Genomic DNA, 19,997 nt, shown 5'->3' with positions numbered 1-19,997 from the left:
TTTGATTGGCTTGATACAATTTTAAATTTTTTTGTATTTTCTTCTACTTTCCTTTTTTGAATTAGGTTCGATTTAGATATTAAAGTATGGATATTTTGTCTAAGCCTAGATACAAGGTAGCTAATAACTCGCATATGCACATTGGTTATTAAAATATAAAATGAATCAAAACTTACCTAACAAACAAATTCTTATTCATAAAATAAGTCTCACACATAATATATCTAAAAAGTCATAAAATTATAATTAAAAAATCCATTTTTTTGATATTTTCATAAATTAAAATATCAAGCAGGACCTGTGCAACGCACTGGCCGTATCTAATAAATTTTCTTTTTTTAAGAAAGGTTGGTCTTTAAGGTTGCTTCTCTTTGAATAACAAACAAAGGGATGTTATCAGTTTTCGTTTTGGGCCGAGAATGTATTTAGTGGCTAACGAAAGTGTTCTAATCGAAACGGCGTCGTAATAAGAAAAGATTAGATCCTCGGAGCGACCTAGAAGGATTACAAGTGGTAAAGCGTTTCGGGGAAGAAGCCGAAAACTTCTGTCGGATCTGGAAGCTCTCTTCTTCTTCCTCTCCTCTGTTTTTTCAAACGTCGTTTTTTTTTTTGTGGTTTTCCCGTTACTGCTTCTCTGTTGTTGATTCACAGACGCTTCTCCCCGGTACGGCCTCTAACTCTAATCACAAACACTTTGGTTTTTTGTCAATCGTTCCTTTTTTGCCTCTTTGTGGTTTACTGTTTCTCTTGTTTCAGTTCTTCGTGTCTGTGCATATGAGTAATTAGCATGATTTTCCTCGGTATTATCTTTCAAGTTAGTTCATCGCAGCTTTGGGTTTGTTGTGTTGATAGGGACTGTTGATAAAGATAGTTCCTTTATGTTGTATACTAATAATGATCATTGTATTGCTGTTATGTGCTATATATGTAGATGGAGGTGCAGAGTCTAATAAGCTTTGATTTGGACCCTGGTCCTGTTGATCAGTCTGTATTGGTGTGGCAACATGAGCATAGATCAGCTGCTATTTGGGAAGATGAGGTGTATTGTAGTTTTTACTCATTTATCTCTTTTTTTTTTCCTTGTTTAGCTTATAAAAATACTGAGCCTTTCCTTCACTTTCAGGTTCCTCCTCGTGAACTGACATGTCGGCACAAATTATTAGGCATGCGAGATTGGCCTCTGGAGCCTCTTGTGTGTCGGAAGTTGATCGAGTTTGGGCTGTACGGAGTGTACAAGGTTGCGTTTATACAGCTTGATTATGCTCTGATAACAGCTCTGGTGGAGAGATGGAGACCCGAGACGCATACCTTCCATCTTCCTGCTGGAGAGATCTCAGTGACTTTACAAGACGTGAATATACTCTTGGGTCTCCGTGTTGATGGACCTGCGGTTACCGGTAGCACGAAAAACAACTGGGCCGATCTATGTGAGGACCTGTTGGGTCTCAGACCAGGCCCTGGAGATCTACATGGTTCTCATGTGTCCTTAGCATGGCTGCGTGATAATTTCCGGAATCTACCTGCTGATCCTGACGACGAGACGCTGAAGTGTCACACTAGGGCTTTTATATTAGCTTTGATGAGTGGGTTTCTTTACGGGGATAAGTCTAAACATGACGTGGCTTTGACGTTTCTCCCTCTTCTAAGGGACTTCGATGAAGTGGCTAAACTTAGCTGGGGTAGTGCAACGCTAGCACTTCTCTACAGAGAGCTGTGTCGGGCGAGCAAGAGGACTGTTTCCACCATTTGTGGTCCTCTTGTTCTGCTTCAGTTATGGGCGTGGGAACGGCTGCATGTTGGCCGTCCAGGAAGACTTAAAGATGTCGGCGCTTCGTATATGGATGGCATAGATGGTGCTTTGCCAGATCCATTAGGCTGTAGGTAAAACACTATGTTCAGTTTTGCTCTTACAAATTTAATTTCATTAGTGGTTTCGCTTATACAACTGCTTGAAAACTAGGTGGAGAGCTTCTCTGAGTCATAAAGAGAATCCTCGTGGAGGACTAGACTTTTACAGAGATCAATTTGACCAGCAGAAAGATGAGCAGGTATGAAACTGATCTTTTACAGCACTTTAAGCTATGTTAATGTAATGATACACATAAGGCAAACTGATAATGTTTATCAAAAGATCTCTGATGCGGTTGTTGATGTAAGATTTTCTTTAATAATGTGAATGTAGGTCATATGGCAGCCTTACACTCAAGATCTTCTAGCAAAGCTTCCTCTTATATGTCTTAGCGGTCAGAACATATGGCGAACCGTGGCACCTTTAATTTGTTTTGACGTTGTTGAGTGGCACCGTCCTGATCGGGTGCTTAGACAGTTTGGTCTTCACCAAACAGTTCCAGCACCTTGTGATAACGAAAAGGCTCTTCATTCTATTGACAAAAGAGGCAAATCAGTATATGATTGGTCAGCACGTCATAGCCGACACATTGGATTGTGGGAAGCACGTGAGTCATCTGTTGCTTTCGGTGAGCCAGAGTGTAGACCAATGGACTATAACGATCCTTATATGGAGTGGTACCGCAAAATTACTAGAAGGATCATTAGTCCTATGAACGAGAGGCGCCCTGGGCAATTTCTACCCACTGGTTTTGCTTTCCAAGTGCTTGTAAGTTGTAATGATCAGCTTCATTAGATTCTACAGTTTTTTCTCCTTGCTTTATACTCATTAGCCAATATATATAATTCCAGGTTCAGAGAGTTGCAGCCATTCATGCTCGATCTAAGTCTTCGCTTGAAGAGGAACTTACTGTTGACACCGCGAGGCAAACGTTACAAGATATTGTTGATATGTGTGCAGGCGCCCTTCAACTCAACGCGCCTTTAGGCTCATTGTCTAATGGTAGGTTTCTGCAAGAACTATTAGGATAATGTTTAGGCTACAATTCGTTTTCTTAGTGACTTGGTGATGTGTTCTTTAACTAGTTTTGTGGGGACTTATCTTTTTTAAATTTGGTACTATCTTTATTATAGGCTCTGTGTCTCAAGCTCCAAGTTCAGGACCATTTCTGATGTCATCTCAACCTACACGTACAATGATGTCGCAAAAGCCACTGTCTAGCGATATGGTTTGCTTGCCTTTGAATGAAATGGGAATAGATGATGGTCTCTTAGCCGAACCTTCTGAAGGGATCACACCTGTTCAGGATATAGGATGTGAGCAGTCTTTACCATCAGTATCCCAGAAGCCTCTTTTCTGGCCTACGGGAGGCAAGCTTACGTTCAGTTGGATTTGTGATGTAATGTTGGGCTTTGATTGGTCGTCGAGGAATCTCCCAGCTTGTGAATTCTCAAACGTTCTGCCTTTTAACGTCCTGGATGAGCTGATTCTCTCTGCCTCCAAGATCCTGAGAAAAGAGCCAAACTGCGTTAGGATAGACAGTGACAAAGCAAAGGTGGTTGTGGTGGGAGATCTTCATGGGCAGCTACATGATTTGCTGTTCCTTATGCAGGATGCAGGGTTCCCAAATGGTGATCAGTTCTATGTGTTCAATGGGAACTATGTGGACAATGGAGCATGGGGTTTGGAAACCTTCTTACTTCTTTTATCATGGAAGGTAAGGTTATTTCATCCTTCAACTTCTATTAAATTAGACCACATTTTTGATTGATATTTGTGATTTTCTGCTAGGTGTTTCTACCGGATAGAGTGTTTGTTCTGCGTGGCAGTCACGAGAGCGAGAGTTGTACATCATTGTATGGATTCAAAAATGAAGTATTAACCAAGTATGGAGATAAAGGAGCAATTGTCTACAAAAAATGCTTGGAATGCTTCCAGTTACTCCCTTTGGCATCTGTGATTGGTGGGAAGGTATTTACAGCTCATGGAGGTCTTTTCCGTGATGTACCAAGCTTTCTCTCTGATAAACAAGAACGAAGCAGGAAACGCAAGCGAGCTCAGAAAAATCAAGAGGATAACAGTGTTCTTGAGACTGATAGTAGATCTGAGTCCTTGCTTCTTGGCTCGTTGAAGGATTTATTTAAAGTCAAAAGGCGTGTTATCAATCCTTCTGCTGAAGGTTCAAACCTGATTCCTGGTGACATTCTTTGGTCAGATCCATCAACCGATAACGGCCTCTTTCTTAACAAAGAGAGTGGCATCGGTTTGCTGTGGGGTCCTGATTGCACTGCAAAGTTCCTGCAAGACAATGATCTTAAGGTTAGATCAATCAGTTTCTGTTAAAACTCAGTCCTCAAAAACATCGCACTTAGAAGCTTTGAGAATTTGATTGAAGAAACTGTTACTTTTTCAGCATCATGATGCGATTTCTTTTTATGGCAGTTGATCATCAGAGGCAAGGAAGCCCCTCACAAAAGGGCACAACGAGATGGTCTTCCATCAATGATTGAAGGGTTTTCAAAAGACCATGAAGGGCTTATAACTTTGTTCAGTGCTCCTGATCATCCTCAGTTTCAGGTATGCTTTATTGGATTTTTGAATGTGATATTTTCAACCTGTAGTAAGCTCTAGCGATTCAACAAATGGTTATGTGAGTATTTGTTGTCTTGTATGCAGGATACAGAGGAGAGACACAACAACAAAGGTGCCTACATAATCTTGCAAACTCCCTACTGTGAGGAGCCTGAAATTCATGTGTTTGAAGCAGTATCTCCGAGACCAAAGGTACTTCTACAGCTAATGACGTGATTCCTAACTTTTGATCTCTCTTTAGTTTATTCTTGATTTGTTCTGAGTTCTGACATCCGCAGGCTGAGGCGTACTATGACTATAGAGGCCTGATTCATTCAACTGGAACTTTACTACACAACAATACTAATTCTGTAGCTGTTGATTCACCATTCTCAGCGCCTGATGACAAAGACAGTTTATTATCATCTGAGAATGTAGAAGATAAGTCCATGGATCTTTCTGAGTCGATGGAAGTTGATGAAGTTACAACTTTTGGAACTCTAGTATCTGATGATAAAGATATGGTTGATTCTTCAGAGCAGACTAAAGATTTTTCCAAAGAACATGACCGTTCTGAGACTGCAGAGATTAGTACAGATTTATTCGATGCAGCCGGCAAACCGGAATCTAGACCTCCTAACGTTATTGACAAGGAATCCTGGACAGAGAAGGCAGCAGATGAACTAATGGCAGTTGATGAAATTGCTGGCGTGTCTGAATCCACAACTGGAAAAGAAAATGATGTAGAAGCCTCCAACTCTACTAAGATCTCGGAAGAGAGAGCAGAAAAAGAGAGAACTAGCGACTCTCTTGAGTTTTCAAATAACGTAAGCGAAGAAGAGGCTCCAAGAGTAAATGACTGCAGCACCACTGGTGACGCAGCAGTGGAATTAGAAATCACATATGATGAGAAACCAGAAAGTGCAGTAACTGAAGTCACAGGGAACGATATAGCCACCGATGGTGCTGAGAAGACCGCACTTTCAGCCAGGAAACTCAGTTATTCAGAACCCCTTGAAGATATGGTTGATTTTAATATGGAAGACATAGCCACCGATGGTGCTAATAATGATCCGGGGTCTGTGAATGGTGGGCTCAACACAGACTGTACCAGTTTATCCAAATGTCTAACCAGCAAATCAAGTGGGTCTGAGCCAGCGGTGGATCATGATAACCTTACAAAACCTTCTCGTGACAAGGATCATGAGGAGCCTGCAGACAAGCCAGAGAGAGTAGTCAAACTGGTTACCTATTCTAAGCGCAAGTCATCTGACAAAAAACAACTTATTGATTCTAGTGAAGATCCTCAGCAGAAGATCAACGAGGCTGTTGATTATAAGACCAAGACTGTTCTTGACAAGTCACACTCGGTTCCAAGAGATATGGACTCCTGAAGTCTCGTTCAGCTGGTCTTCTTCCCAATACAGGTAAATCCAATTTCTATTTTAAACCTACAAGACACTCTTACAGCGGTGTTAATGTCTGTTTTTCACTTTTGGCGGTTCTGTTTGATTTGATTTAGTGAGTCTGGTTGTTACTTATGGTTAACAGGCTCTGCAACATTTTATTACCAACACAGGTGTACGCCATGACATTTTTGTCTCACATGTCTTGAGTTCCTTTTGCAGATGATCAGCAGCTAAATCTCTTCAGGATGTTTTCTCAAAGACAATGTACAGTGGCCATAGTAGCCTAGCTTTTCAAATCCATCTTAACTGGATCCGCTTTGCTAATTTCAGTTTAGATGTTAAGAGAGTTTGATTAGTCGGTAGGATGGTGATATGTGTACACCTGATATCTTTTCTCGAATTTAGCTTTCTCAGTTAAAATGTAATTTCTTTTTATATTTAAGAAATAAGCTGTGTTTATCATTTGTTGCAGACTCTGAGCTGGAACCGGATTATTCTTCTTTTTCTTTTAAATTACATGAATGTTAACTCATCTTATACTCAACCCAAACATGGTGGTCCAAGGGGATTTAAAACTTAAACTCGCTACAATCTCATATTTGACAGTGATCGCATGTTTATAATGTATTAACAGTGACATTAGAAGCATTACAGTATCAGGAAACATAAGACCAAGAGGAGTTTGCAAGCTTCAGTCTAAAACAAACAAATAAAGATGAAAAGGAATGGGTACAAGGGACTTTTATGTTTTGCCTTCTGATGATTCTTTCATTTTGTGCGCAGCCAGCTTCCCACTTCTCTTTTCCTTACGGTGCTATACCATGAAGAAGATTGTTGTAATTGGTTCAGTGAAAGTTAAAAAGTCAATGAGAATCATATTTTAGTAGACTTCCTACTAGTAGACTTCTAATGTTTTAAAATAGCTTTTTCTGTAAAATATTTCAAAATAGTGTTTTAACCTAAAATAGTAGCAAACCAAAACACATAGATTTTGTATCTATAAATTTAATTTTATATAAACAAAATATACATATTTAAATGAATAGATGTAAATCTTACATTTTTGGAAAAATGATTTAAAAAATTTGAAAGAAAATACCTGCAAAATAAGATAAAATTATGAGAAAAATATAAGAAAAAAAATTAAAATCATATTTGCGTAGACTTCTGAAGCTTGCTTAAAAGTTAAAGTTACTAGACTTCATTTGCAGTGTACTCAATCCGAAAAAAAAATTAGATTTGAAAAATATATACATTAAAAACATGAAAATAACTTTAAATCTAAAAACTTTATAAAATATAATTTGTAAGATAAGATAGTAGTAAATTATAGACATAGAGTTTGAATATGTAACTTTTTGTAAATATAAATACAAAAACACACATTATAGATGTAAATCTTACATTTTTGGGAGGAAGAGATAAAAACCATGGAAGAAAATACCTGAAAAATAAAGATAAAATTATGAAAAACATAAGATAAAAATATTAAAGTCAATTTCTAATGAAGTCTCCTTAAAAATTAAAGCTAGTAGACTAAGTCTACTATATCACATAATTTTCAGATCTGATAAAATTTGTACACTTGAAAATGTGAAAAAAATATTTTTTAAATCTGAAAAAAATTTATAAAATATAATTTCTAAGATAAATTAGTAGTACAGTAAATTCATAGAGTTTGAATATGTAACTTTATTTAAATATAAATACAAAACACACATTTAAAATTTATAAATGTAAATCTATCATTTTTGGAGGAGATAAAAACCATGGAAGAAAATACCTGCAAAATAAAGATAAAATTATGAGAAAAAAAAACATTATACAAAAAAAAAGTCACCCCTATTTTTGTAGACTTTTTTGTAGACTTCATTATAAAATTAAAGTTACCCCTATTAGAAGTCTACTATATCAAATAATTTTCAGATCTGAAAAATATGTACATTTGAAATTGTGAAAAAATATTTTTATATCTGAAAAAAAAAATCAAAAGTATAATTTATAAGATAAAAACTAGGAAAGTAAATGCACAGAGTTTGAATCTATAACTTTATTTGAATATAAACATAAAAAATACACATTTAAAATTTATAGATCTAAAACTTACATTTCTAGAGTAGAAAGTGATAATCATGAATGAACCTAGTTCATCTTCACATTCAAAGAATTTAGAGAGAAATGAGAGAGAGTTTTAGAGAGAATGGAGAGAGTTTTAGAGAGAAGTAAGAGTGAATATATAAACGTGTGCATTAATTTTAGAAAGATATTGTGTAAATTTCATTTATATAGAGAGACAAAATTGCAACTTGGTTAAAATTTACGATAGAGTAGACTTTTTTGAAGTTTACTAAAATTAAAATTTTGGAGTAGACTTTATTGTAAGTCTACTTAGTAGACTTTTTCGAAATGTACTATGATTATTTCATTATTGTTGTTTATTCTCTATTGTTTTAATAATTTTAATATATGATTTATTAAATTTATGTATTTATTTTTAATAGTTATAGTATATGATTTCACATTTTAATTCATAAAGAAATCAGTTTAATTTAAAATTTTAATTCATAAAGAAATCAGTTTAATTTAAAAATGATTTTTTTACACAGCAATTAAAATAGACTGAAAAGACGTCTACAGTGAAGTAAACTTTATTGTAATTCTACCAAACCCTAAACCACAAAACCCAAACCCTAAATGTTTGCTTGATAACCAAAAAGTCTCAGTTATTGTATCAAATATCGAAATATACAAAATATAAACTACTCAACACTAATATGCAAATTTAAATCAATAAAAAAATTCAATCTAAAATCTAATTCTAAAAATCTAACCCTTTAAGACATAACATGTTATAACTTTTTGTTGCTAAACCATAAACATTGTCTAACACATGGTTACCAAATCAATATATATTCTTTTAAATTGTTTAATTATACAAAATTTTAATTTATAAACTTCATATTAACCCTTATATCGATGAATAACTAAAATTTTCACAAAAATTATTTTTATATATATTTAAAATTAAATTACTAGATCAAATTACGACATAGACTACAGAATAAGTCTATACATTAGACTTTTTAAAACGTATATATAGACTTACGAAATACATAATTGTAAAATAACTTTCTGTTTTTTGGTTAGTCATAGAGGTTAAATAGTATGTTTGCCACCATTTTAGATTGGTTTTTTTTTATGGTTAGAATCAATATTTAAGTCGTATTCGGCAAATCTCCCTTATTTTGTTGAGAATGAATGTTAGTGGAGTTATCAAATAATGTTCAAGGGATGTGAATGGTCAATATTGAAATTAGAAAGTCGGTTTGATGACACATTTACTTGGTTATTATGTCCTCTAGGTTTTGTTTGTCGAAAACCTAGGAAAACGGCGCCGTTTTTGTTGCCGCAGATTCGTGGTTTTGGGAAGCGACAAGGGTAAAATCGACTTTTCAAGGGACAAGTCAATAAGTAGTAGTAGATTCACCCGTTGAAAACGCAGCGTTTAAGCACCATCAAAGCCTGGGGGAATCTGCCTTTGCGCGTCTTCTGGTTTTCATTTTCTCTTAATTTATCGAATCTCTCTTCTCCCTCCTCTCATTCTATTCTAGGGTTAGGGTTCCGATTCTGCAGAGATTTCTGCCCTCGAAGAACTTGGTAGGCTAAGCATGTCGTGATTCTCCCAAATTTCTGGTGATAGGCCTAATTTCTCCTACTGCTACCCGTCCCGTGTTTTCTGGGTGTTTAGGTTTCCTTCCATCTAATTTTTAAATGTTTTGGGGCTCTTTTTGTCGGTTCAATTTCAGATTTTTTTGAATTTGTTTGTGCGGGGGACATTGTATTACAAAAGAATCTCTGAGCTTTGATAAGTTAATTTCTTTACAGCAGCTGTTACGAATGTTCATGTTGTCTTGTGTTAATTTGCAGGTGTTTTTTGTCCAAACTCCATTGAAACAACATTCTCTTTGATAAGTTAATTAAAAAAAAAAAAGAAAAAAAAGAAGAAAGCAATGTATACCTCCGAGGGAGCCCAAGCCCCTGATTTTGTTGCTGACCAGGGCATCTATTACCCCGTTGATCCCAATTATGCCTATTATTGTACAGGTATATATATATATCTTCATTATGCTATCAGTTTTTTTTTACTCTTTGAGCTTTCTAACAATCTTGAATATTCCCTTTTATTCAGGTTATGAGTCGCCCGGCGAATGGGAGAACCATCAGATGTTTTTTGGTGCGGATGGTTCACAACTCCAGTACCAGGTAACCAATATAAAAAGACTTCTCATTTATTGTTGGATCTTGTTCTCATTCACCTTTACCATCCAGGGTGGGCAGAATGAAAATTCTCCCTATATATACTATACTCCTAGTTATGGATATGCACAGTCTCCTTACAATCCCTTCAATCCTTACATCCCCGGCGCTGATTCTCCTTTCGTTGCTTCCCAACAATTCTACCCTCTTCCTCCTTACCCGACCCTCGCATCGTCGTCCTATGCAGCTCACCCTGATATCGTCTCCAGTAGCTCAGCGAACTCTTTGGTAGAGACGGGTTCAGCTGCTAACAGGGGTCGATCTGACGGGAGAGGATCCAGGAACAGAAACGCTTCAGCTGCTGATGGAATCCAGAGGAATCCCCCTACTGTGAGCAGGTCCTCCGAGAAGCCAAGGCCTAACACTGGTGGACAAAACAGACCACTATCAACAGAGAAGAGAGTTTCTACGCCATTTCCGGCCCTCCAGGTATTATAGTTTGATAATAGTATGTTAACGAAATAGGAGAAAAATATACTGAAATGATTTAACTTCAAACACTTGCTTTTATAGTTCTAAACGTGGTTTGTTACTGATGGCATTGCCACACCCTTATATAGTATATAATATTATTCTCAGGACATGTGTATTCATCTTTGCAGGGAAAAGCTATTTCTGTTAGCACTCACCCCGTTGACGTTGTTTCCAGTAGCAGAGTCTCGTCATCTGGACAACTAGACATTGCTCCTCCACCTGAACGTAATGGTCTTTCATCCACTGCAACAAACAATAACAATCCCCGTCCCAAGCTGTATGGTGTGCATGCAAATATAAGTTCAAGATCGAAAGGACCGAGAAGTCAACTTGTTGTTAAAGCTTACACAACAAAAGCTGGAAATGCTGACGCTGAAGGAAACATTGTGATCGATCCTAATCTGTATAATAAAGAAGATCTCCGGATCGATTACACCAATGCCAAGTTTTTCGTGATTAAATCGTATAGTGAAGATGATGTTCACAAGAGCATCAAGTACAATGTCTGGTCGTCTACTTTGCATGGGAACAAGAAGTTGCAGAGTGCATATGAAGACGCTCAGAGAATAGCCACCGAGAAGTCTTGTGAATGCCCAATATTCTTGTTCTTTTCTGTGAGTTTTTCCTTGCATATGCTGCCTTTGTTTGTGTTAACACTTTTGTCCCTTATTCTGTGATGTGTTGCTTTTCTTCTTTAGGTCAATGCTAGTGGTTTGTTCTGTGGCATGGCTGAGATGACTGGTCCAGTTTCTTTTGAGAAAGACATGGATTTTTGGCAGCAAGACAAATGGAGTGGAAGCTTTCCTGTCAAATGGCACATTATTAAAGATGTTCCCAATAGCTATTTCAGGCACATCATATTACACAACAATGAGAATAAGCCGGTCACCAACAGTCGAGACACACAAGAGGTGAGTGAATTCTCCTGCTAGCACTCGCTTTGAAAAGATTCTCAATATTGTAATATTTAGAGCTAAGCTATGGTTTTGTTTGTTCTGCAGATAATGATGAAACAAGGTCTGGAGGTGCTAAAGATATTTAAAGGCCATGCGGAAAGGACTTCGCTACTTGATGATTTTGCGTATTACGAAAACCGCCAGACAGTCATGCACGATGAGAGAAACAGGCTGCCATACAGAAGCTTCCTTAGCCCTGTACCAGTACCCAGACCTGATATCTCTGACAGAAACAAGAAAAACTCTGTGGATTCCTTCAAGATAACCTCTTCTTCAGAAACCAAGGAGGGTCCTTCGAAATCAGACGGGAATGAGCAGACCACCGTAAAGGAAGGTACTAAAGAAGATACTACTACTCTCATTCAAAAGAAGATCACCTCTCTCACCGTTAGCCCGACTGATACAGACTCCAACCCAACCACTGGTTCTCACCTCAACCAGAGTCAAGCTAATTCTAAACCATCCCCCTCTGTCTCTGACAACAAGACAGACCCTCCTGAAGTGGTTGATTCTCCTCTTTCTGAAGACAGTGACACTGTCAAAGTTGGATCATTGCCCATCAAAGTTACCGGGTCTCCTCCAATTGTAACTGTTGGTACTATTCCTCTGGACCCCAGCTCACTTCAGAAGAAATAAGCCCCTGGTTTGATTTATTATCTCATCTGTCTCCTTATATTTGATCATCTTCTAAAAGTTAATCTCTGCATTATACTCCTGCTTCATCATATATGCCACATGTGGCGTTTGTTTATATAGCTGAGAGTCTCGACTGGTGACTTGAGATTTCGCAATTATGTCAAACGCCAAAAAGAGTATCGTTGGTTTGCGGTTGGTGGTTGCGTTTTGGTTATTTTGGATTTGACCGGAGAATTATTGCGTTTTGAGTACTTTTCTGTTTTATTTTTCCAATTGTGAAATTCCCAGTTTTACATTTCCTTGTATGTTGGCGTTCTGTTTGGTCATTTTGTTTCAACTCGAACAGTATTCAAAATTGGAGATCAAGTATTTTCTTTTTCTCGTCAAATATTTTCCTTCTTTCCAATGGCATTTGCATATTATAGGTAACTTTTCTAAGTAACTCGAATTATAAGGAACTTTTTTTCACTTGCTATCATATTAACTGCTAGTTCATAATCTTTTCATGAGTTCATGCATCTTTTTACCATCTGTGGGAAAATTTTCCCCTAACTAACAGCGTTCACAGCAATCCGTATAATATTTCAGTCTTCTTTTATATCCCAAAAGTTTTAAGCCAAATTTTCCTCAATTTGTATATAGTTTCACACTTGCACATGATTGTTGGTTTTAATGGTTTATGATTCAACCAAGTTAAATTAATGACATAAACCCCCTGTTCGGGAACGCGCTAGGCGCTAGTCGGGCGGTCGGGTTGGACCTAGCGCCTAAAGAGAAAATCGGGGATTAATCGGAAATTATGCGGGGCGGAATTTTTAGATGGTTTACTATGTTATAAAACATGTTAATCTTTAATTGTGTATAACATTAATACATTTTCATGTTTAAGATTGTATAAAACACACAAATAGAATATATAAACTTAATATAGTGTAATTTTCATCAAAATTATGAATATAAATGATATTTATAAAATTTTAGATCAAATAAATAAATAAAAATATTATTAAAAAAATAAAAAAAAAAAAAAAATAATAATAAAAAAAAAAAATAGATTAGGCGGCCGCCTAGGCGGCTATGCGGTCATTTAGGCGGCTAGGCGGTCATTTAGGCGGTCTAGGCAGAAAAAAATCGGATATCCGATTTTTTAAACCGATTTGGCATAAATGGGGGCGGAAAAGTGACGCGTAACGCTTAGGCGGCCGCCTAGAATTTTAGAACAGGGCATAAACCCAAACCTAAACCGACTGGAAAAACTACCTATAAACCACTGTTTGAAACGTCTGTGTTTCATTACTCGATGCAAAAGAATTATTAAAAAGCCCATTAGCCCAAATATGACGAATAGATAGATAAAATATATAACGGACCATATAATAATAAGCCCTTCTAAAAATCTCATCGCACATATAAGGCTTCTACTAAAAGGCCCTACAAGGGATGGCCCATATACAACTAAATATAATCCTTCATCCACGTGATAAATTGACAACCATCCAAATTTTATCCGGGATCAGCAACCAGGATTCGAATTATACCCTTCCTCCACCACCGGAGATCCATCAAGCAAACAATCAATCGGCGGAATTGTCAATGTCTCTTGAGTCCCATAAGCGTTCCAACAAAATGGATCATCCACGAGCTCTCCTTCCTCCGGCAAAAGCTCGACCTCGGACATTGTGATGTTTGTACAAGCGACGGTGTCGCTACATGCAAAGTGAATCGGCGCGCTTCTGACGTCGTAAGTCCCTTTGATGTTACGGTACTGGACGTCGAAGACTCGAACCGCCGATGTTTCATTGCGGCAATCCTTAGATTGACAGTAGTATTGATCGACGATGATGCAGTTTAGGACATTCTCCATCTGGATGTTCTCGAATAAGAGGTTAGAGACAGAGCCAGTTCCCCCTTGCCATGTTTTGACTCGGAGGCCATTGTCAGAATCGCGAATCACAGTATTTCGGACGGTTATGTTGGAAACGCATGCTTGAGAATTGTGCACTCCTAAACTCCCGATGCTGCGTTTTCAACAAATTATTACCGGTTAGAACCCTCTATTCACGGTTGTCATCTTATTTTACCAAACAAACAAAATAAATATTTTTTTATAAAACACAAATAAATAAATAGTTATATCGTTGATCAAATAAATAAATAAATAAATAGATAGTAAGATCAACTCAGCTAAAAGAACTTCACATTTGAGTTTAGACTCCAATCATACTCGAATTATTACAAATTGTAATTTTGTATAGAAAATATTTAACCAAATTCTGAAATGTTTATATTATTTATTTCTTGTCAAGTAGTTCCAAAATTCGATTTTCAGTAGATCATTCAGCTAGTATCCGTGATCTATGAGACAACAGACTTCGTTGTGGGATCAATTCTTTTTCTAAGGGTGCAAATTCAAGAAAAAATGTAATCAATTCAAGAAATTAAATCAAATTAAAGTTAAAAAAAAAAACATTTTTTGTACAAAAAGAATTAAAAGAGAGAAACCTGATCCCGTGACTGGGCCCACAAGTGACACCTTGAATGTCAATGTCTGAGCAACCAGTTCCAATAGAAATGCAGTCATCCCCTGTTTCAATGTTTCATTCCCGATTAATTTACAATACGTTTCCAATGCTACATTATTGATTGTTACTACTTTTATAGAATCCCTTGCACGTTCAATAATATTCGACTAGAGAAATAAATATACAGAAAATCGTACCGTTGCTAACGACAGAGTTGTGAATGGCCACTGATCTGGTGTTCCCGAGATGGATACCATCGGTGTTAGGACTTAGTTTTGGAGATGAGATTTGAATATCGTTGATTGACACTCCTTCGCATCCGTCGAATTTCATGTGAAATTGCGGGCTGTTTTGGATTCTCAATCCTCCAACCTCTATGTTGTTGCTCATGAAGAACCGGATCATCTACAAAAGCAAAAATGAAGGTGGTCATTCGACCAAATTAAACAGGTTTTTAGATTAAGCGATTTGATTCGACTTACGGTTGGACTAACACATGGTTCGGACGACGATGATCCGTCTGGTCCCTGAAAACGATAAACATGCATTAATCTTTTAATTTATTTCTTGTTTCTTTCAAATATCTATATATGTAAAATCAGAGCGGAATAATAGTACGGTTTACTTGTCGCATGTTCTATTTTGTCACGGACTCACGGTCATGAATTACAAATTTAATATTTTCAGATTCCAAATAGCAGATTTTTCGTAAGTATTTCATACATATTTAGAAAAAAAAAATTGATTGTAAGTATATCATTAACTATGATTTAATATATTTTCAATAAATTTAAATCCATAGTAACTAAATATATTTCAAAGTTTACAATTTATCACTATTAGCAAATAAAATGCATAAATTTAAAATTTCATATTTGAAATAATTTTTAAAAACATTTATCTTTTCCAAATGGAAGAGAATAAATAATCATATATTTTTAATATAGTTTGTTAAAATAGTTGCAAGTGGCGAAAGTTATAGCTAGGTTTGAAAATAAGTACCCGATGAGGCTTGCAAGGTAAGTCCCACCATTTTTGACCGTTTCCTTCGACGGTGCCTTTGCCGGCAAACGTGAAACCATCGAGGCGGTAAAAAACTAACCATTGACTTTTACTGTCCTTCTCTGGCCACTCTTCTGGTCCATCCGGAGGCATCAACACTCCATCCAACTTCACAACCCAACAAAAGAAAATCATGTACTGAAAAGAAAATTACATGCTAACCAAATTTAAGTAAAAATGGTTACTATTATACTGATTGAAAAAGATTATTTTTATTTTAAAAAATAATTGATAGATTTTTGTGATTATTTTTGATCAATTTGTTAACACGACTCTCACATACGGGGGTGAAACATTTTTTTGTTTGTTCGTTAAAATATTTTTTTCCTGGGAAGAGGAGAAACGTTTTTGGATTGCTCACCTGAAAGACGAGTCCCGGTTTACATGGACCAGAGAAAATAGTGGAAGTAATTTTAAAAACACCGCCTTCAGGAGCTAAAACAACGCTGGATTCAACAGCACAAGCGGCTTTCCACGCAGCTTTAAATGCTGCCGTATCGTCACACGAGCCATCACCTACTGCCCCGAACGACGTCACGTCAAAAATGCATCCCGAGTCTGAATCTCCTGGAGCCGGGTCTGGATTCGGGTTTGGGTACGGGTCAGAGGGGACTTGAGGTGGGTTAGCGGTTACAGCTGGAGGAGGAGGAGGAGGAGGAGGAGGATCCGAGAGACCGCGTCTCTTGTGGTAATGAAATCTTCCTCGTGCCACGTAGATTAATTGACCAAAGAGGAGAGTGGAGATTAAGTAAACCACGAGAATGCCACTGAGAATGCGCATTGTTTAATGAAGATGAATAAGAAGAAAGAGAGAGAGAGAGAGAATGCTAAGAGAGGAGGAGAGTTTTGAGTCTGTTATATAGCAAAGCATGCCAAGCATAAACACACAGAGACAATGCAGTTTGAAGTCCGTGGAGGTGACACGTGTTGATATATGGTTGATTCTTGGAGTCTATCTACCGATGTTGTTTTGGGCTTGAGATTTATGGTATACTTAAAAATATTCTAAAAGTGTTTTTTATTTTTTTTGTAAAAATTCTAAAAATGTTTCTACGACCTTTCTTTTCTTAAAACTTTTTTTTTTTTTTTTTTTTGTAACTGTTCTTTTCTTAAACTTCGACTTGTCTTTTACGACCTTTTTTTACAACAAACTTAATGTTTTATCTATATATCGAATTTTAGCTCATCTATAAATTGATACAACGGTAAAATATTAGGAGGGTATGTCGTCGTCATATACGATTTCTAATTGGTCAAGTGAATACATTTTGAAAATCTATTTCAGTAACATAATAAAATATATATTAAAGGATTATATTTTGTGTATCCTAGTTAAAAAACCTTTTACTGTTTAAAAGGTAATAGATTTCTTCTCTATTGTTTTCTGATGATCAATATCTATGGTTGACATTAGTTTTCAAAAAAAAAAAAAATCTATGGTTGACATAATGTTCAGTACTACAGTTCATAATATATAACCATTATTTTAAACACATAACTTTTTAGGCCTACTACATCATTTTTTCTTTTACTGTTTAAAAGGTAATAGATTTCTTCTCTATTGTTTTCAGATGATCAATATCTATGGTTGACATAATGATCAGTACTACAGTTCATAATATATAACCATTATTTTAAACACACAACTTTTTAGGCCTACTACATCATTTTTTCTTCTCTAATTCATATTTTTGGTCACTATGATAATTTAAAAATAAATCCAAAAACCAAATTGAAGATATAAAATCAATATAAAATAGGCTAAAATATAGCTGAACGAGAACTTCAAGCATATGGTGACAATTTATTAGCCAATTCATAATTTTGTATTATTAATTGACATTTCATATGACCTAACTAAGTATGAGTGGTTTGATATATATTACTTGTATTTGCTCAAAGTTTTTCCACGTTTGGAACACGTGTGAATGAGATGTATGACATGTAATGGGGGAGAGAGAGAGAGAGGAAATACCACGGTAAAGCTTACTGAAATATGATCGTCTCAGCAAAACAACCTCGTAGACTGCCTCTTTTTTTTTTGGTAAAAATGTTAAGATTCATTACCAAGTTTTAAGTTTTTTACAGAACAACATAGACACCAAGAACAGACTTGGACAATAGAATGAACCGACTACAAGAGGAGCAGCTAATTAGCAAAGATGCACCAGAGTTGGAACCTACGCTTGCCGCAAAATCAAACCTGCAGTTATAACGAGGACTGAACCCGGTAGAGTATGGCGATCCCGATGATCAGTCCTTAAAGATCCAGGTTGTCAAAAACAGCTCGTGCAGCCCGCCTAATCCGCAGCCTCCACGAACAAACAACATCCTTCGTAACCGAGTGCACCCGCTCACACCAAGTCGAGCTTTATTTGGAGAAGAAACCACCAAGAGCCGCCACAGATTACCGGACCTACATCAAGAAAACAGAACGAGCAAGCACCACCTTGAGTCAAAGTGGACAGGAGGCAGCCCTAGATCATGCCCCTGAAACAAGCAGGCTCTCAACGTGCCGCCACCAAAGGAAGAAGCCGTGGTTGACAAGGCCGACGACTCTCCACCTCGCACACGCACCGCGACGGAGAACCCGTAACAGACCTTCACGATTTCAAACCGAAATCAGCCCCTGGAAGCCCCCGCGAGATAGACTGACCGGTCTAACAAGGAACACCTGCTGAGAACACCAAGACACGCAGAGAAACACCCAACGCCACCGCCTGGAGAAACCGAGAAGCGCCTTCAACCAAGCGAGCCTTCTCACCCACGCCGAGAACGGAAGGTAGAGGAAGCAGAGGAAGGAGACAGATCTACTTCTGGAATCCAGATCTGACGCCAGATCGAGACTTCCACGACCACACCCGACCGAAGGAACCTCACATCCACTCCTCCTCCACGCTTCTCTGGAGTTCCGAGAGAGACAGCACCAGATCTGGAACCGCGGTGGCGCAAGCCCCCAAAACACCGAGAAAGGAAGCAAGAAGAGGGAGGGAGAGGAGAGGCGAGAAAGAAGAGAGCAGCGACGGGAGGGGGCGGACCGGAGCCGAGGAGGCCGCCGACCACCCAACGAGATCTGCAACTAGGGTTTTTTTTTTAGAGAGAGAAGTCCTTTTATTTCACTTCACCCTCGTAGACTGCCTTTGTTTTAAGTGTTTAATTTCTATGCAAACAACAACACAAACGATTCTGTCACACGGTAAGTGTACTGTTTTGGTAACTACGGTAACAGTATGGAATTATATTTATCTCGTGCGGTCAAGACCGCACGTCCCCTATGCCACTTTTTTGTTTTGAGCAACAAGCATTCATTTCATTTTAATAAAACATACAAAAAATTAAAATGAGTTTAGCCCAAAGCAATATGGGATGAGAGACAGGCTTTTGCAAGCCCATCTGCTAGCCCATTATTGGCTCTTGGGGTGAAAAAGAAACGACAACAATCAAAGGGAGAAGATGCAGAGAAATAAATCGCGTCGATGTCGGAGAGAACTCTGTAGAGTTCTGTCGTATGCCGGAGAGAGGAGATTGCTTGGACAAGCACTTGGGAATCTGATCGGATACAGATTGTAGAGTAGTTTTGCGAAGCAGCGTGGAGGAGAGCTTCTCTGATTGCAAGGGCTTCACCCATGCATGGTGAAGTGACTGCTGTTTGGACTTTTGATCTGCGATCCAATTCCATCTGATTACGGTCTAAGAAGATCCACGCCAGACCCGCCGTTCGTGATGTTGAAATCCAAGCAGCGTCGGTGTTACAGTAGATCTCCTGGTTATTAAGCGGCGAGTCTTCACTGGATCGGTGGAGATGTTGATGAGGAGGTCGCAAGCTTGGTTTGTTTGTGTTGATACGAGGGGGCTGGGCGTTCTCCCATTCTTTAAGGGCCAGTATAGCTCGAAGAGTTGTTTCCTCTGGAGACTGCGACTTGTTCTCAAACACAAGCTGATTCCTCGCGAGCCATATAGCCCAGCAGATTCATGGGAAGGCGTTCCCGGAGAAACCATAAGGTGGTAGAGGAATCCATCTCCAGCTTTCCTGTAGTATCTTGGTGAACGAAGCGTCTGGTGAAGTATCTAGTTGGCGACTCCAGGGTCCATTACTCCAGATCTCCTTCGCATATTGACAGTGGAAGAAGATATGTTCAGCGCTTTCAGGAGCTCCACAGCGAATGCAAGATGTGTTAGAGAAGAGTCCTCTGCGTTGTAA

At 37.7% G+C, this 19,997-nt stretch overlaps 3 protein-coding genes across 5 annotated transcripts; 2 read left to right on the top strand and 1 right to left on the bottom strand.

The window, feature by feature from the left end:
* Window positions 1-505: 505 nt before the first annotated feature.
* LOC106300321 (serine/threonine-protein phosphatase 7 long form homolog) lies at window positions 506-6,291 on the top strand. The gene is made up of 12 exons (XM_013736439.1): window positions 506-664; window positions 932-1,039; window positions 1,124-1,881; window positions 1,961-2,048; window positions 2,183-2,617; window positions 2,701-2,851; window positions 2,983-3,566; window positions 3,641-4,168; window positions 4,292-4,426; window positions 4,526-4,633; window positions 4,720-5,847; window positions 6,049-6,291. Exons 2-11 carry the CDS (start codon window positions 932-934, stop codon window positions 5,812-5,814), a joined length of 3,990 nt encoding a protein of 1,329 aa, XP_013591893.1. The 5' UTR covers window positions 506-664; the 3' UTR covers window positions 5,815-5,847; window positions 6,049-6,291.
* A 3,058-nt stretch (window positions 6,292-9,349) lies between these two features.
* LOC106300649 (YTH domain-containing protein 1) lies at window positions 9,350-12,446 on the top strand. 3 transcript variants are annotated; one of them, XM_013736845.1, is made up of 7 exons: window positions 9,350-9,486; window positions 9,757-9,933; window positions 10,019-10,092; window positions 10,159-10,575; window positions 10,749-11,234; window positions 11,319-11,531; window positions 11,622-12,446. In XM_013736845.1, exons 2-7 carry the CDS (start codon window positions 9,840-9,842, stop codon window positions 12,210-12,212), a joined length of 1,875 nt encoding a protein of 624 aa, XP_013592299.1. In that variant the 5' UTR covers window positions 9,350-9,486; window positions 9,757-9,839; the 3' UTR covers window positions 12,213-12,446. The 3 variants fall into 3 exon arrangements, with proteins under 3 accessions (XP_013592299.1, XP_013592298.1, XP_013592297.1); XM_013736844.1 differs by having other exon boundaries at window positions 9,350-9,522; XM_013736843.1 differs by having other exon boundaries at window positions 9,350-9,577.
* Window positions 12,447-13,475: 1,029 nt separating this feature from the next.
* On the bottom strand, window positions 13,476-16,629 carry LOC106296882 (polygalacturonase At1g48100). The gene is made up of 6 exons (XM_013733124.1): window positions 16,158-16,629; window positions 15,737-15,904; window positions 15,217-15,261; window positions 14,932-15,139; window positions 14,715-14,796; window positions 13,476-14,230 (listed from the first exon to the last, which is right to left on the bottom strand). The coding sequence occupies exons 1-6, from the start codon at window positions 16,575-16,577 to the stop codon at window positions 13,726-13,728; spliced, it is 1,428 nt and encodes a 475-aa protein (XP_013588578.1). The 5' UTR covers window positions 16,578-16,629; the 3' UTR covers window positions 13,476-13,725.
* Between the last annotated feature and the right edge of the window lie 3,368 nt (window positions 16,630-19,997).

This window comes from Brassica oleracea, chromosome C6, assembly GCF_000695525.1.
Source record: "Brassica oleracea var. oleracea cultivar TO1000 chromosome C6, BOL, whole genome shotgun sequence".
Classification (NCBI taxonomy): Eukaryota; Viridiplantae; Streptophyta; class Magnoliopsida; order Brassicales; family Brassicaceae; genus Brassica; species Brassica oleracea.
Note: the sequence above shows the minus strand (reverse complement) of the source record. Positions and strands in the feature narration are given on the sequence as shown.

Coding starts and splice junctions, on each gene's coding strand:
- LOC106300321 (XM_013736439.1), top strand. CDS start 932: ATGGAGGTGCAGAGTCTAATAAGCTTTGATTTGGACCCTGGTCCTGTT. Junction 1,882..1,960: donor CCAGATCCATTAGGCTGTAG/GTAAAACACTAT, acceptor CTTGAAAACTAG/GTGGAGAGCTTCTCTGAGTC. Junction 2,618..2,700: donor GTTTTGCTTTCCAAGTGCTT/GTAAGTTGTAAT, acceptor ATATAATTCCAG/GTTCAGAGAGTTGCAGCCAT.
- LOC106300649 (XM_013736845.1), top strand. CDS start 9,840: ATGTATACCTCCGAGGGAGCCCAAGCCCCTGATTTTGTTGCTGACCAG. Junction 10,576..10,748: donor CGCCATTTCCGGCCCTCCAG/GTATTATAGTTT, acceptor TCATCTTTGCAG/GGAAAAGCTATTTCTGTTAG. Junction 11,532..11,621: donor ACAGTCGAGACACACAAGAG/GTGAGTGAATTC, acceptor TTTGTTCTGCAG/ATAATGATGAAACAAGGTCT.
- LOC106296882 (XM_013733124.1), bottom strand. CDS start 16,577: ATGCGCATTCTCAGTGGCATTCTCGTGGTTTACTTAATCTCCACTCTC. Junction 15,140..15,216: donor AACCATGTGTTAGTCCAACC/GTAAGTCGAATC, acceptor TTGCTTTTGTAG/ATGATCCGGTTCTTCATGAG. Junction 14,797..14,931: donor CAACTCTGTCGTTAGCAACG/GTACGATTTTCT, acceptor ACATTGAAACAG/GGGATGACTGCATTTCTATT.